Source organism: Capra hircus, chromosome 24 (genome assembly GCF_001704415.2).
Source record: "Capra hircus breed San Clemente chromosome 24, ASM170441v1, whole genome shotgun sequence".
NCBI lineage: Eukaryota > Metazoa > Chordata > Mammalia > Artiodactyla > Bovidae > Capra > Capra hircus.
The window spans coordinates 50628107-50645411 of NC_030831.1; the positions used below are offsets into that span (position 1 = coordinate 50628107).

At 38.0% G+C, this 17305-nt stretch overlaps 1 protein-coding gene across 1 annotated transcript in view; it reads left to right on the top strand.

Annotated features, from left to right (window-relative positions):
- Positions 1-17305, top strand: part of ME2 (malic enzyme 2) — a 54685-nt gene that overhangs the window by 14484 nt on the left and 22896 nt on the right. Inside the window, exons 3-11 of the mRNA XM_018039546.1 lie at positions 2990-3123; positions 5702-5851; positions 8201-8276; positions 9903-10064; positions 10346-10449; positions 13189-13298; positions 13397-13494; positions 13792-13905; positions 16262-16376. Of these exons, the coding sequence (XP_017895035.1) occupies positions 2990-3123; positions 5702-5851; positions 8201-8276; positions 9903-10064; positions 10346-10449; positions 13189-13298; positions 13397-13494; positions 13792-13905; positions 16262-16376 (1063 nt within the window). The remainder of the gene's footprint in view (positions 1-2989; positions 3124-5701; positions 5852-8200; positions 8277-9902; positions 10065-10345; positions 10450-13188; positions 13299-13396; positions 13495-13791; positions 13906-16261; positions 16377-17305) is intronic.

Here is a 17305-nt window from a genome sequence, read left to right on the forward strand (position 1 = left end):
TTTAATATGTTTAGAGCAACTAACTTTTTTCTTTTTTTATTAGTTGAAGTATAATTGATTTACAGTATTTCAGGCATATAGCAAAGTAATTCATGTTATGCATACATATATACAGTTTTTCAAACTCTTTTTCCTTATATTTCCCTGTGCTATACAGTATGTCCTTGTTGTTTATCTACTTTATATATAGTAGTGTGTTAATGCCAACTTATCCCTCCCCTAGAACAACTAAATAAAAATCTTAGTCTAGTAAGTACAGTATTTGGACTTCCTTGGGGGCAATTTCAATTAACTGCCCTTTTTTCTTATATACAAGTCAGACTTCGTGTGTTTTTTGTTTGTTTGCCTTTATGATTTTTTGTTGAAATAGTCATTCCTCCCAGGGTTTGTAGTGTTGCTGTTGTCTGTTTAGTATCATTTCTGAATTCTTTCTTCTTGTTATATTTGCCTACTGAAATCTCTGCTTTGTTAACTTAGTAGTCAGCGAATGATTAATCCGAAACTTAAATACCTGGAACCATTCTTTGCCAAGGAGCTCTGTGTATCTGTGGGGGTGTGCCTTTAATTTTCTTTCTTGCAGTCTCAGTTGTGTCTGACCCTCTGCAACCACATGGACTGTAGCCTTCCAGGCTTCTCTGTCTGTGGGACTTTATTAAAGCAAGGAGAGGGTACCCCAAGGAGACTCCTCCGGGGATTTTCCCGACCCAGGGATGAAACCAGTGTCTCTTGCATCTCCTGCATTGGCAGACAGATTCTTTACCACTTGAGCGACCCGGGAAGCCTGGGGCATGCCTTTAGTACTCAGCTAAGCAGTTTACAGGGCTTCCCAGGTGGCGCTGGTGGTGAAGAACTCACCTGCCAATGCAGGAGATGAGCAGGTTCGATCCCTGGATTGGGAGGATCCCCTGGAGAAGGGCATGGCAACCCACTCCAATATTCTTGCCTGGAGAATCCCATGGACAGAGGAGCCTGGCGGGCTACAGTCCGTGGGGGTCACAAAGAATTGGATACCATTGAGGTGACTTAGCACAGCGCAGAAGCAGTTTACAACTACGTGTCAGCCTTCACTTCCTGCTTACACAGAGCCTCAAGGCTAGCCAGAGGTCTCCCAAGTCTTTCCTGGACATGCTTACAGCTACGTATATGACCCTCTAAGTTCTTAAGAATATGTCTCAGCTTTGCAAAGTTCCCCCTGAACTTTTCAGTGTTCCTTTTCAGTTTTTTGGTTAACCTGCTGTTTGCCCCAGATGTCATCTACTGCCTTGGGGAGATGCTGTGTTAAATAATTACCTCTGATTGTTTACAACAAACTGTTCTGGGGGCCGGGGGAGAAGGCTATTCCCACTGCCTGAGCAAGTCAGGTCAAATAAAGATAGCCTTGCAGATAGGGTCTTCAGGTCAAATGACAGTTACCCGGATACTGGGCTTTAGAAGAATCTCCGACCCTTCCTGCCTTTCTCTAGTGACAGCCAAGCTCTAATTTTCAAAGTGACTGCTTCACAGTGTTTGCTTTTTCAAGGTTACTGTGGAGCTGGGGAGGGGAGAATAGGAAGAAGGAAAGTTAAAATGCCATGAAGCTTTCTGTTCTTACTGAAATTTAGCAGTTTTTCTTGAATAAATGCTTTCTGATTGCTGAAACCTTTGGTTAATTTCCAGACTTCTGAACTTTTGACCAGGGTTCTTGTTGCTTTAACGGAGGAAAAGAGATGTCACTGATATCTCTTCTATAACAAAAAATTTAACCCACAGCTAAATACCAGAAATTGAAAAAGATTTTATTACATAGGTTAATTTTTCCTAAGTATCATTTCTTCTTCCCTCCTCCGTCTGTTCAACCTCATTCCTGTCTAGTCATGGTAGCCTCTTAGTTTGGTTTGTATTCTTTCAAGCTGCCTGTTGCTTTCATTTTTAATGTGTGCGTGCATCTGTATATAACATGTAGTTTATGGGGATTTTTCTAAACATAATAATAGGGAGTTTGTTTTGATTTTCAAGTTAACTTTTTTTCCTAACTGTGTTTCTGGCAGGTCTTTCCACTATACACTTAAAGGTATATGTTTAGCTGTATGGAAGTGTCATAGGTTCGTAATTCTTCCATAATTGATGGCCTTTTAGTTTGTAATAGATAAGATAACTAGAAACAGTGCTACAACTAATCTCTTCGTATGTACCTCTTTGTTTATGAATATTTCTCTAAAATAACTAGGTAGAAGTAGAATTGCTATATGTGCATTCAAGATAGGGAAGCAATCTAAGTGTCCATCAACAGATGAATGGATAAATAAGATACACACACACACGCACGCACACACAATGGAATAGCACACAGCCATAAGAAAAGAAGGAAATTCTGCCATTTGCAACAGTATGGATTGACCTAGAGTATTATGCTTAGTGAAGTAAGCCAGGCAAAGACAAATACTGTATGATATCACTTATGTGTGGAATCTAAAAAATAAAACAGGTAAATAGATATAACAAAACAGAAGCAGACTCACACTGAGGACAAATTAGTGGTTACCAGTAAGGAGAGGAAGGCAGAGGCACAAGGTAGGGACAGAGAATTAAGAGATACAACTACTTTGTATAAAATAAATAAGCTACAAGGATATATTGTACAACACAGGGAAATATAGTCATTGTTTTATAATAATTTTAAATGGAGTTTAAAGAAATTGAATCACTATGTTGTATACCAGACACTAATATATTGTAAGTCAATTATACTTCAGTTAAAAAAATAAAATATGTGCATTAAAAAATTTCAAAAAGCCTAGAGCAATTTATGTTGCCAGCAGTGGTATGAGAGTAATTCTTTTACTATATCCTCAGCAGTACTAGATATGATCAATCTTACAAATTTTTGAAAGTCGGGGCCGAAATGTAATCTGGCTGATCTTTTTATGTTTAAATTACATTTGGTAGGTTACATTACATTTGCTACCCCTGTAATTAATAATTTTTAATTCTTTTATTTTTTCCTTTTTAGGGGATGGCGTTCACATTACAGGAAAGACAAATGCTTGGTCTTCAAGGACTTCTACCTCCCAAAATAGAGACACAAGATATTCAAGCCTTACGGTTCCATAGAAACGTGAAAAAGTTGAATGGCCCTTTGGAAAAGTGAGAATTGATTAAACGTTTATTTTTTTTTTTAATTGATGTTTTGATCCAAAAAATTGAGAGTACTATTATGATGGCATGAGAAATAAGTCTCATAATGAAACTTGTATTTTAGTTGATTCATTTTATAATGATTATATTTCCTTCATTTCAGTGAATAATTCCCTTATTTTCACTGTAGTAAAACTCAGCAGGAATCAGTTTTTTATAGTTAAAATCACAGAGCTTTAAGGTTTGAATTGAATGGTAGAAGCAGAGACACCCATTCTGTTCAGCTTCTATTGATCACCTACTTTTTGTGCTGTTGCTAGCCACTGAGGATATAAAGGGAGTAATAGATAGGGTGGCCATATAATATATCATCCAGTCCAGGACACTTTGGGGAGTGAAAAAGAGGTAAATGGAGCTGTCCCAGGCAAACTGGAATGTATGGCCACCCTGGTAACTCACGGCCTGCCCTCTAGGAGCTCATCCGTGGAGAGTTACGCTGTGACTGTCATAGCTGTGCTGCAGTGTGCAGGACGGCGAGGAAGAGGGGCGTGCAGAGTCCATCCTGAAAGCATGAGGAGGGGTGCCTTCTGCAGCCTGGGAAAGCACTTCCTGGAGGAAGTGATGCTTTAGTTGAATTTGAAACGGTGTGTTACAGGGAGCAGGCAAAATGAGAAAGAAGGGCAGGGTATTTTGGGTAAAAGGATCAGTCTGACTACAGGACTAAAATATTCATTTGGTTTGTAAAGCATAGGGGATTATTGGATATTGGTGACAAGTGAGACTGGTTTCTTTGACATTATGGGGCGTAATGTCAAATGAGTGAGTGAGTGAGAGTGATGAGTGAGATACTACACACATATACATACATACACACGTGTGTGCTGTGCTTAGTCACTCAGTCATGTCCAATTCTTTGTGTGACCTCATGGACTGTAGCCCACCAGGCTCCTCTGTTCATAGGATTATCTAGGCAAGAATCCTGGGTAGCCATTCCTTCTCCAGAGGAATCTTCCCAACCCCAGTCTCCTACATTGCTGGAATCTTTACCATCCAAGCCACTGGGAAAGCGCATATACGTACGTATGTACATATGTACATGTGTGTGTATAGTCTCTCACTCATCACAGAGGGGAGAGAAAGTCAAAAAGTTGCGTGAGGGTCACAGAGGGAGTAGGGTGTTACGGGACCTGAAAATCGGAAAATCTAAAATGTATATATGTGTGGTGGGGGATGGGAATGACAGAAAAGACCGCAGAGAGTGCGCCATCTCAGCTGCATTTGGAGAGCATGAGTAAAGAGGACTCTGCCTGGGCAGAGGGTGTTCCAGGCAGCAGGTGCGTCGTCGTGCCAAGGTGAGAGTTCTGGTGCGTTTGAGAAACTAAAGCAAGTTCAGTACAAACAAAGACGAGGCTGGAAAGTAGTCAGGGAAGTCTACTTAACTGTTTTAAGAGCTTAAGGCTAATAAACTGGTGTTTGAAAGCCATTCAAGGAGAAGAGAACTGATCAGAGGTATGTTTTTACGAGAACAGATTGGAGCAGGGGAACAAAGTTGTGTGTATAGAGACTTGTTAGAAAGGGACGAAACAACTCTGTGAAAGGTATTTAGCAGATAGTCTTTGTAGGGCCTGTGGATTTATTAGTTTGGGGTGGGGGAGGGTGGGAGAGGAGGAATTCAGGAATGGACTCCAGATGGATTCCCATTTGACCAGATGGTAGCAGGAGGAGGAACAAATGAGGGGAAAAAACGAGTCTACTTTATATTTAATTCAAGGTGGTAACTGATTTTTCAGCCCAACATCTCCCTGTTTTCTAAACTTTATTCTTTAAAAGCTGTTATTTATAGGTTCATATGACTTAACCATTGCCTCCTTCATGCTACTTCTGTGCACTGTAATAGAGTTAAAATGCTTCTAAGTTTCCTGGATTATAAACTCCATGAGAACAGGGGCACTTCTTACATCTCTGGAGTTTACAATCGTGCCTGGCACATATTTAGTATTTAGTGAATATTTGAATGAATGCCACTTTATTTTGTTTTCTTGTTTACATGTCAATCATCTTGAAGATTAGCTCCTTAAGGGTGAAGTGGTGGTTTAGTCCCTCAGTCGTGGCTGACTCTGCCATCCCTTAGACTGTAGCCCACCAGGCTCCTCTGTCCCTGGGATTCTCCAGGCAGGAATACTGGAGTGGGTTGCCATATCCTTCTCAAGGGGAATCTTCCCAACCCAGGGATTGAACCCAGGTCTCCTGCATTGCAGGCAGATTCTTTACTGGCTGAATTATAAGGGAAGCCCCTAAGGGTGGGGGCCTCATGGTAATTTTTACATTTCCAGTGCCTGGTTCAGAGCCTGACTCACAGTAAGGGCTCAGTAAATGTTAGCTGTTGCTTCTGATTCTTTTCATCATCATCATCATCTACCATTTAAGTGCATTTTTAGTTTTTAGTCCTGGGTATTACATAAGGATATATAGGGTTTTGTTTTCCAGGGGAAGGGGATCCTCAATTATACATGTTTAGATTTCATTTCAAAGGCTAAAATGTTTAATGCTGGCTGATGTAGACATTATTTACTGTGCTCAATTTCAGATACATCTATATAATGGGAATACAAGAAAGAAATGAGAAATTGTTTTACAGAATACTGCAAGATGATATTGAAACTCTAATGCCGATTGTATATACACCAACAGTTGGTCTTGCCTGCTCCCAGTATGGACACATCTTTAGAAGACCTAAGTAAGGCTTATTTTAAAAATGTTTTTGCAAATTACTATTATATAGGAAAAAAAAATCACAGCACCAATTACATTTCTATTTTTTGTGTTGCAGTCTTATCCAAACACAGTTCCCTTCCTCACAAAAACTTAATTTGGGCAGAAAGGGATTCATAAAAATCTAATGTGTCATATTCTTTATTTTGTGGAAATAGCATCATTCATTCCTAATCTTCTTTAAGTTTTGATTGTTAGAGGAATTGTGCATTTTTGAACCGAAAAAAAAGTATTCTCCATTTTGGTAACGTATTCTGCAGAATAATCGTAAAACTTTTTGACAGTCTGGCTGACTAAGAGAGTAAATCTCATTTTTTATCAGCTTTATTTCTATTGCTTGTTCATTTTTATGATCTTACACAAATTTTAATTTCACATAGTTCAAGCACCTTCAAATATTTTAAGTGGAAAGGATGCTGGGGTGAGCGTTGGCTCAAGCCTTTGAGTAAGTAAGTTACTTTATCCCTCTGAATCCATTTATCATAAAATAGGGATTCCAGTACCTTTCAAAGAGCTGCTGAGAAGGTCAGATGAGGAAACTGATGTGATATTCTTTATAAACTTATAAGTGCTATTTTTACTTAATTTGACTTTTCTTGTCTTGTTCCTCTAACCTGTAGTCGTTTCCCACCATCCTTATATCTTTCCAATGTCCTGCTTACATACTGATACAAATGTAGAAATCCAGACACCGCGTGACAGCATTTGTCCTCAGTCCCTTCTCATCTAGTCTAGTGGCTCTCAAACTTTAACGTGCATATGGGAACATCTGTGGGACCTACTTCAAGTGTTGATCCTTGCCAACTTTTCCTCTCCTTCCTATTCCTAAGATTCTGATGAAACAGAGAAAGGTCTGGAGGTCCGGATTGTAATGAACACTGTCGGTGATGGTGTTGCAGGTATTCCCCGGAAGACACTTTTGAGAACACTGTCTGTTCTGTGCTATCAGTTAATGTGTCTAAGCATTTCTGTGATATGGCCCAGCTGTTCAGCTCTTTTATAGTTTCATTTTCACTTAGAGAAGTAGTATTTCTCAGTTCAGACTAAAAGATAAAGGGAAAACAAAAGGATCCTGATGCCCTGCTCCCCTCCACCGTACACACAGAGGTTCTGATTCCTTTAGGTAGAGTTGGGCCCAGGTACTGCTGTTTCATTAAAGCTCCTTTGTTGTGCACCAGAATTAAGAACTCACATGAAATATAAAGAGCTTTTGGATGAGGGCAGATACTGTGTATCATTTATGTAGTGACAGTGGGTTTTTTCTTTTTTTTTTTTTACATAGGAGATGGTTGGTAAGTCTTGGTTGGTTAACTCCAGGCCAGTTAAATCAGAATCTTTGGGGTAGAACCCTGGCATTTTTAAAAAGCTCATCAGATGATTCTACTGTACTAGGCAGCTATGGTTGAGAAACTGTTTAAACTGCTTTGAGCTAGGATAGTAATGCCAGAGTTAAGATGTCAATGAGAAGAATGGATAAACAAGGTCCTACTATGTCACCAAGGGAACTATATTTAGTGTTTTGTGATAAGCCATGATGGAAAACAATATCAAAAAGAATGTGTGTGTATATATATATATTTATATACCTGAATCACTGATGTACAGCAGAAATTAACACAATATTGTGAATCAGCTATACTTCAATAAAACAAAATTTTTTTAAAAAGATATCAATGAGAAAGTTAAATATAAGAACTTATTGGCCCTCATCTCTACTTGCCCTCTTGTCCAGAACCTATGTTTCTTTCTCTCTCTTCTTTCCCTTCTCTCTTCCTTTTTTGAAACCTGGATTAATTATCTCAATTGGATAACAATATACTGTATTTAGAATAACTTTTTCCTTTTTCCTAATGCTTCAAGGATGTATTTTTTTTATTTGAAATTACTGTAGTTTTCTTCTCTCCCTTCCTGCTTCTTCAGATTTCAAACTTCCAGTGACTTTTAACAGTAGTTTACTTAGTGGTTTCATGTTCTGGTGCACTGATGGGATGTCTTTATATTGATTTTTGGAGATATTTTATGGAGGTATATTGAGTTTATTTGAGCAGGAGATATGGATACATTTCTTCTTGGGTAAAATGATTGCATCATTTAATAAGGATCTTTGTTGCAGCTACTGTGTGAGCAATGCAATTACAGCTTCAAGTAGCTGAAAATATTTGAAAATAAACCAGTGTCACTTAGCTAAATCTGCTTGGAAACTACACTGTGTCTTGTTGTTTTTATTAAAATATCTAAATATTCCAATTATGAACAAAAACTTAGAAAAAAAAAAACTGTCGTGAAATGCAAAGGTGTTTTTGTTCTGTTGCAGGGGATTATTTATTTCAATCTCAGACAGAGGTCATGTTAGATCAATTGTGGATAACTGGCCAGAAAATCATGTTAAGGTACTAATAGCACAACCTTCCTTTCACAATGTTTTTTCTTTCTATGTAAGTTACCTCTCAATTTCCAAGAACAGTTTTTTTCATTGTTGCTCTGTTTTACTTTATACTTACATACATGCAGATTTAGTGCTCTGAGAAAATCATGATGGTCTTTACAAAAGGGGTATAGAGTTTGCCGTGGGAAAGCAGTTGGAGTGAGTAAGGTGAGCCTGCTCACTTCAGTACCACTGGTACCTCCTGCGTTCAATTAATATTGTTCTAGGTAAAGAAAATACATTAAAATACCCTAAAAACTTCTATTCTGGTGGGTGATGAGGAGGATTCATTATGTCTTCTTATAAATCCAAGGTAGATTTAGATCCTTAATCAATCTGGCTGTCTTTCACAAAACAAAGACTAAAGACTTGTTTAAGATCTTTTGGTAGGCTTTCGTGTTTATTATAGGCAGTAATCTTGCTTGCCTTTGTTGCGTGTCTTCCTCACCAAAATAATCTTTGAATTATCATTTGTTCAAAGAGCCTAGAAAAATTCGGTCAGATCATTAAGTTCATAGTATCATCTTAAAACTTTGTAGGTATATTTTTTATTTTAGAGTTTTTTCTCCATTGCTGAGGTTTTTCTTGTTTGGCTTCAGTTGTTGTTTGGAATAGCATGTGATTTCTAAATTCCAAATGGCAACCCACTCCAGTATTCTTGCCTGGAGAATCCCATGGACAGAGAAGCCTGGTGGGCTACAGCCCGTAGAGTCGCAAAGAGTCAGACACAACTGAGCGACTTCACTTATTTATTTTTCTCTTAGGATTAATCCTTATCAGAAGTTTGTTCCTCCCTCCCCTGTTTAGTCATTGTGAACATATTAAGTTGATCCTCTAGTCAGGGGGCTTCTCTGGTGACTCAGACAATAAAGAATCTGCCTGCAATGCAGGAGGTCCAGGTTCTTTCCCTGGAGAAGGACATGGCAAACCACTCCAGATTCTTGCCTGGAGAATTCCAAGGACAGAGGAGCCTGGTGGGCTATAGTCCATGGGGTTGCAAAGAGTCGGACATGACTGAGCAACTAACACTTAACACTTTCTAGTCAGAAGCATTCTACTCCTAAACCAAAGACAGGGAAATCAAATCTAGTTAATTCTCCTTTTTACATCTAGAAATCCTAGAATTTTAAGTATTCTTGGGTGGTTTATTTTGAAAGTTAGTTAAACGATTTTATTTTTTAAAGTGAGAGTGAAAATATGTGAAGAAAATGTTTTTTTTTTTAATTTATTTTTTATCTTAGTAGCTTTTCTGAGATATGATGCACAGACAGTGCAGTTCACCAGCTTAAAATGTAAATTCAGCAATTTGTAGTATATTTGGAGTTGTGCAGCCATCATAACTTAGAAGACTTTCATCACAGCTCCCTCATCCCCACCCGCCAGAAAAGCCCTGTACCCATTAGTGGCCATTCCCTTCCCCCAGCCCTAGACAACCACTAATGTACTTTCTTTCTCTGTAGATTTACGTATTCATGTGAATGGAATAATAGAATACGTGCTATTTTGTGATGAAGAGAGTCTTTTTTAAAAATGCTTTTGTTTAGTGCTCCATTTTGGACAACTTTTAATTGGTATTTTTTTTGTGATTAAGGCTGTCGTGGTGACTGATGGAGAGAGAATTCTAGGTCTTGGAGATCTGGGTGTCTACGGAATGGGAATTCCAGTAGGAAAACTTTGTTTGTATACAGCTTGTGCGGGAATACGGCCTGATAGATGTCTGCCTGTGTGTATTGACGTAGGAACTGATAATCCAGTGAGTAAAGTTACTTTCCCTCTCTGATCCTTGTCCCACAGCTTTATTGCATCCCTCTTTTAAAGATAAGAGAAAATTCTGTGATTAGATGTTAGCCTTTGTCTTAAACTTCTTTTAATATCTATATGAATAACAATAGATTAATACTATTAAAAATTTTTTTGAAGAAGAGCAATATAGTTTTTATAATTTTTTTATACTTTACAGTTTCTGTTTTACGAATATGTTTCAATTGGTTATGTAAAAAAAACTTTCACATTTATGTTTGTTCTGTTTTATAGGCCCTCTTAAAGGATCCTTTTTATATGGGTTTATATCAGAAAAGAGATCGATCACAGCGTTATGATGACCTAATTGATGAGTTTATGAAGGCCATTACTGACAGGTATTTTTTTCTAAAGTTTGAGTATATGAAAGCATCTTAAAAAAAAAAAAAGAACCACTATTTTGTTTTCCTTTATTTCTTGCGAAGATAGAGGAGATTAAACGTTTGAGAACTTTGGTTCTTTCCTGCCCGGTGCTGATACGCGGTAATGCTCTCTGCTTTGCTTTCCTCAGTTATCTGGCATCCTGAGCACACTGAAATCTTGAAGTCTGCACTCACTGCTCCTAAGTAATACCTTCACTGTGCAGTTCTTTCAACCCTCAGCATCCAGGCTCACTTCACCATTCCAGTGAAATTCTTGTGCAGCTTTCATATTTTAAATTTTGGTCTTCTCTCTCCACCTGTCTGCAGCATCTGACCAGGTTTTCCACCGCCACATCCTTGACATTCTCTCTTCTCTTGAACTAAAAGACTCTCCTGACTTAGTCTTTCTCCAGCCGTATTTGTTTCCTTTGTCATCTCCACTGATTTTTGTCTTGTTCTCTTCTGTTAAATGTGGGTGAGTATATAGTTCTTTTCTCTTTTGAGTCATGAAGCCTGAGCTTTTATGCTTGTGACTCTCAGCCCATGAAAACCTATCTCTGTAGTCCCACCTTCCTCTGAGGCTTGCATTTCCAATAGCTGGAATCTTCCCTCTGGAGGTTTTGTTGCTATCTCCTTCCCTTTCTAAATTGCCTGAAAGTGAAAGTGAAGTTGCTCAGTCATGTCCACTCTTTGCAACCCCATAGACTGTAGCCTACCAGGCTCCTCTGTCCATGGGCTTTTCCAGGCAAGAGTACCAGAGTGGATTACTGTTTCCTTCTCCAGTTGATCTTCCCTACTCAGGGATTGAACCCGGACTCCCGCACTGCAGATAGACGCTTTACCTGTTGGCCTATCTTTAATAAATCTAGCCTCTGTTAATGGTAGTAGCATGCACCCTCCTCCCCAAACCTCTGATCTTGGTCTAATCTTTGACTCTTTCTTCTCTTCTGTCAACCCCATATAGTGTCATTTGGTCCTCACATCCAGTTGGTACTACCCCGTACAAGCCTCAGAAATACATCTTTTCTTTTCCATTGTCACAGCCTCTTTGCAGGTCCTCATGTCTCTTTTGGACTCTTCAGAATCTTCCTCCAGCTTCTCTCCTCTCTGTTTCCCCTCCACCTTACCACCAGATTAGTCTTTTAAAAACATACTGTTTGTTATGTTATTCTTTTGCTTAATTTCCTATTGCTCAAGGGTAAAGTCCAAACTTTTTATCATCTAGTCCTGTGCCACTTTTTTTTTTTTTTCCTGGCTGAGATGGTGATGAACAGGGAGGCCTGGCATGCTGCGATTCATGGGGTCGCAAAGAGTCAGACACGACTGAGCGACTGAACTGAACAAGGGTAAAGTCCAAACTTTTTATCATCTAGCCCTGTGCCACCTTTTTTTTTTTTTTTCCTGGCCGCCCCTGGTGGCATACAGGATCTTAGTTCTCCAGCCAGGGCTCAGACCTGTGCCGCTTGCAGTGGAAGCATGAAATCTTAAACACTGGACTGCCTGGGAAGCTTCCCTGCCCTACCTTTTAGATTATGATCTAAAATTAATGATCCATGGATGATCGTAAAAATTAACTCCTTTTCAGAGTCAAAGTTGTTGCCATATCTAAAACTAAACTTTTTACCATCCCAGACATTGCCACCTCTTCCCCTTCCCCTTTTTAGTCATCCAGGCTGCCTTGGCATTTCAACAGCTTTTCCCTCTTCCCAGGTGTGGTCCTCATCAAGTTCTGCTTGTTCATTCTGATGTCTCATAATTATCCCTTTCGCTTCCTGTGGCTTCTGCTTCACCTCTTCTTGTCTTCATGCCTCAGTACCTTGCTGATTATTTTCCCTTCTTTCTCATCTCTCTGTGCATTTGATATGTGCTGTGCCTCACTGGCAGCTTTACCCTTCCTCCAGGGAGTCTTAGATGAATTTTTCCCTTCTTAAGCCTTCAGTGATTCTACATCAGACACAGAAAAAAGTCCCCTCCCCAGATTTTCTTTCAGAATTCTCCCTTATCTGGCTCCAACCTCCCTTAACCAACTTCTCCCTTATACTTTCATATAAACCCTGAAATATGTAGCCAGATTTGAAAATTCAGGGACAGCCAAATTGTATTTCTTCCTACCACTTTACTTTCTGTTGTTCTTTTGGGACCCAAATAAAGTGCCACCTCCTTTCATGCCTCCCCATACTTCATCTCACCAAGATGACTGATAGCTTTTTTTGAAAGCCAGTGAACTCATACAGCAGTTTTTTTAAAAACTGCTTATTTAATATATATTTTACTGTATTGCTGTTTAACTGTGAATGTAATGAAAATTCACGTATCAAATACATACTTTTTGAAACTCAGAGACAGAAATCTCTTCCTTTTTAGGAAGTTATTTGTGCATATATGTGCTGGGCACCCTCCTGAAAGTGAAAAGTGAAAGTAACTCAGTCGTGTCCAACTCTTTGCAACTGCATGGACTATGCAGTCTTTCTTTGGCACTTGGAAATAGTTTGTACAGATTAGTATCCCTTCGGTCCATCATGGTGCTACATTTGTTTTAACCATCCCATAAATTTTTCTGAATGAATAATAGATTTTTCTATATGTTGAGTCTAGTCTTTCAGACACTCCAAAAATTGTTAGTGTGGCCTTAAGTGAACTAACTTAGTATATTATTTTTAAAATGTTTAAGAGTGTTATTTCATCACAACCGTAACAGGCTTTGCTGTTTTTTAGATATGGACAGAACACACTTATTCAGTTTGAAGACTTTGGAAATCATAATGCATTCAGGTTCTTGAGAAAATACCGAGAAAAATACTGTACCTTCAATGATGATATTCAAGGTAAAGCAAAAAACAAACACTTAGGTTTTCTATTCCTCCTTAAAACCTTTTTTGTAGTGTGCTGTTTCTCACTGCACCATGCTTTACTTTTCTCGCAGGGACGGCTGCGGTTGCTCTGGCAGGTCTGCTTGCAGCACAGAGAGTCATTGGGAAGCCGGTCTCAGATCACAGAATCTTATTTCTTGGAGCAGGAGAGGTAAGTTTCTATGAGCTTTTAAGACTGAAAACCAGCACTCTGCTTTAGACTGGAAAATGGGGCATAATGAACTTCTAATTTTGTTGAAATAGAGGGCATAAATTCAAGATCTCTGTTATGAAATAGGTAATTTAAAATCTTTGGAAAGAATATCACAAAGAATCAAGTTTTGTGTGCTTCATAAGGGAAGAATAAACCCAGTATTTCTCATACCATATAATTCTCATATATAAAGTAACTTATAATATCGCATCACACTCTAATCTTTGTTTTTGAAATTTCTGTTTTGTTGGACAGGCTGCTCTTGGAATTGCAAATCTGATAGTTATGGCTATGGTTGAAAATGGCCTCTCAGAAGAAGAGGCACGGAAGAAAATTTGGATGGTTGACAAGTTTGGTTTATTATTTAAGGTAAGGTATTCTCAAACTTGGAGAAGCAAAAGTATGTTGTTATAGTGATATTTTTAGAGTTCTCTTTTCATATTCAAATCATAATGTCTATGTTGGCACCAGAGTTATTCTTTCTTGCTTTGTTTTCTGACTCCTGACTCTTCTAAACCTATTGGCTTTTAATGGGAAGTCAGAAGTTCCTAATTAAATTGTTAGCAGGACATCTGATAATTTGAACAGAAATCCTTTAACTCTTTGGAGATCACAGTCTCTTGTAGCAATCTGATAGAAATCTATGGACCTTTTCCCTAGAAAAGGCATGTATTCCTAAGGTGAAATGATGGATGATAGGTTTATCCCAGGTCAACTTGGTATCCTTTGTTCCTGCCCACCTTCCTATCATTGATTGCCATATCTAGTAGCTTAAGAAATGCCTTGTATCTTATACTGTGTAACACATCAAAGAATAGGTAAACTCTTTCATAGCTGAGCTTATGCAGTACGCAATGCTGTTATATTTTTGTGGTGTTTATTGATATATATAAACTACTTGTCATTTATATCTTTGGAGCAAGCTTGTATCGTTACTTTGCTCTAGTTCCTGAAATCTTTTCTTAGTTAGTATCAGTATTCTGTTAGTACAAAAAATGAAATTAAAAATATGAATGAAAAATCTTGAATGTTTAAATTTTAAATAATTTTTTAAGTATTTAAAAAATGTACCACACATTGTGATTAACTGATTTAACCTTTTTTTTTTTTCCAATCTCATTTGATCTTATCAAAAATTTTTTCAAATTTTACAAATGAGGGAAGAGGTTTATAAAGGTCAGGTCATTTTTCCAAGCTTGTAAGTCATGGAGGTGGGATTCCACCCAAGTAGCCTGACTGTGAATCCTATGCTGTTAGTCATTCAACTGTGCCTCCTCCCAGAGCTATAACTGCCATATTTACTTGTATGACAGATACAAGGATTATTGAGACCTTGTACCTGGAAGACCATTGGAGAGTATATATATTTTTGCTTGTACACATGAGTCTGGTGCTTCTGTTTGTGATGTTTGTTTTCATAAATGTTTTGATTCTTTACCGTGTTTGCAGTAATCAAGTCTAGGGTGAATGTATGTGCATCTGTGAGGTCAGGGTATGTTTTTCCTTTAGCATGAGTTTTAGGCTTTGTATCTCTTCTTGTGACCCAAAACACTACCCTCTTTTTTGAGACTTTGAGAGTTTCTGACTGAAGCCCTCATGGAAGAAATGTGGTCTTCTTGGGAGCAAGCATGTGAAGCCACTGTCCTGAGAACCTGGATCTATTGAGGCTGTATTTCAGTCTTTTAGTTAATTCCCCAGCCAAGTGATGATGGAGTTTTGCTTTTCTGGGCCCCTGCTGGTCCTCACCTGGGGCTTGTCTGGAACTCTGATATTAAAAATCACCTTTGCTGGGGAGGTCTTCTCTTTTGCCGAAATAAGGATATGGATTTGCCACCTGGTTGGTTTTTGCATTCAACATGTTTTTGTTTGCTTTAAACGACTGAGAAATTCATCAGTGTTCTAACGTGTCAGTGGTATATCTCCCACACTTGTGACACTACTAAGGAGTTTATTTTTAATGGGTTTTGACCTGGGATTTGGTGAGGAAAGCATATTATTTCATTCAGCTATCTTAAACCAGAATTCCCTTTCCTCTTGTTTCTGAACTCTTGGTAGCATAAGTCTATAATATCTATCTGAAATTCTGAAATCCCTGAGTTTTTCCTGAAATTCCTTTGGTAATAAATCTGACAGACCTGAAATTATGTATTAACTTTAGTAGCAAGACCAAAGATGATATTTCTAATTTTCACCTTTTGTACTTGATGTGACTATTCATAGCTTCTGTTCAGTTGTGGAGTGCCCACTGAGAGGGTGTTTGTGATAAATTACACGCTCTAGTATTCTTGCCTGGAGAATCCATGGACAGAGGAGGTTGGTGGGCTACAGTCTATGGGATTGCAGAGTCAGACACGATTGAGAAACTAGCACTTGTAATATATTATCATAAGACATTTGTGAAATATGAAATTCTAAGCTCTAAAATGCATCTAGCCCACATAAGGAATTGTATGCCTTTGTGCCCTGTTGGATTTAGGAAGACTTCACAGAGTAAATGAGTTTTTGAAAGGGATTAGAAATTTTGGTAATAATGGAATTTGATGCATGTTTTATTTTTGGGTTTTGGGGCAATATGAAGAAAGAATTGGAAGATAATGAGTTGAAGAGAAATGTAAATAAAAATGAAACATTATTCCTGTAGTAACAATATGTGACTTATAATGATGTCTTTTCAAATAATCCTCAATAAACATTTACTAAAAAATTATTTTATTTAAAAATTCAGGGGCGGAAAGCTAAAGTAGAAAATCATCAGGAACCATTTGCTCACTCAGCTCCAGAGAGCCTACCTGATACTTTTGAAGAGGCAGTAAATATACTTAAGCCTTCAGCTATAATTGGTGAGTAAAGTTGTTGCTAAGTCATTCTGTTACTTACCTGTATAATGCCAGGCCTAACTTGCATGCAGGATTACTCAAAGTGAAATGACATATTTTACTTAGCTTTCAGTATATATGTTTCCATGATAGCTTTGTTTTTTAAATTTATCTTCATTGGAGTATAGTCGCTTTACAATGTTGCATTGGCTTCTGCTGTACAGCAAAGTGAATCAGCTATATGTATGCCTATATTCCCCCTCTTTTCGGATTTCCTTCCCATTTAGGTCACTATAGATGTGATAGCTTTTTTTTCAACTGAAGTATACTTGATGTGCAATATCATATAAGTGACAGCTGTACAGTGTAGTGATTCACAAATTTTAAAGGTTATACTCCATTCATAGTTATTAAAAATGTTAGATGTGTTCCCTGTGTTGTATGTGATAGCTTTTAGGTACAGTGTATACAGTTCTGTTAACAGATGTTGCTTGTACTTTTAACTTCTAGAAGCTGTGTGATTGCTCATTCTTTGCGTTTAGAGTTGGTATGACTGGTGGGCTCAAAACCTGAAAAAGACCAAGGTTATTTGACAGACTGTACCAAGAAAATCCTATGCAGAGTCAAAGATTTTCATTGACAACAAAGCTGAAAGCTTTTGGTATGTTTTAAGAGTCAGGCATTTAATAGCTGTCATCAGACTGTAACATGGCATTAACAGAAAATGTAGAGTCTTTAAAAGAGGGACTATTTTATTTCCTATACAGCTATAAGATTAGAATGTATCATTTTTCTTGTATTTTACCAATTTCATGGAGGAGCCCTATGGAATTTTAAATAGTAAACTGTTTTAAGTCACGAACAGTCTTTATGATTAAGAAAAGGTATCTGTATTAGGTTCTTTACTGATTGAGACTCACAGTTTTTTAGAGTGGGAAGTAATCTTTAAGATT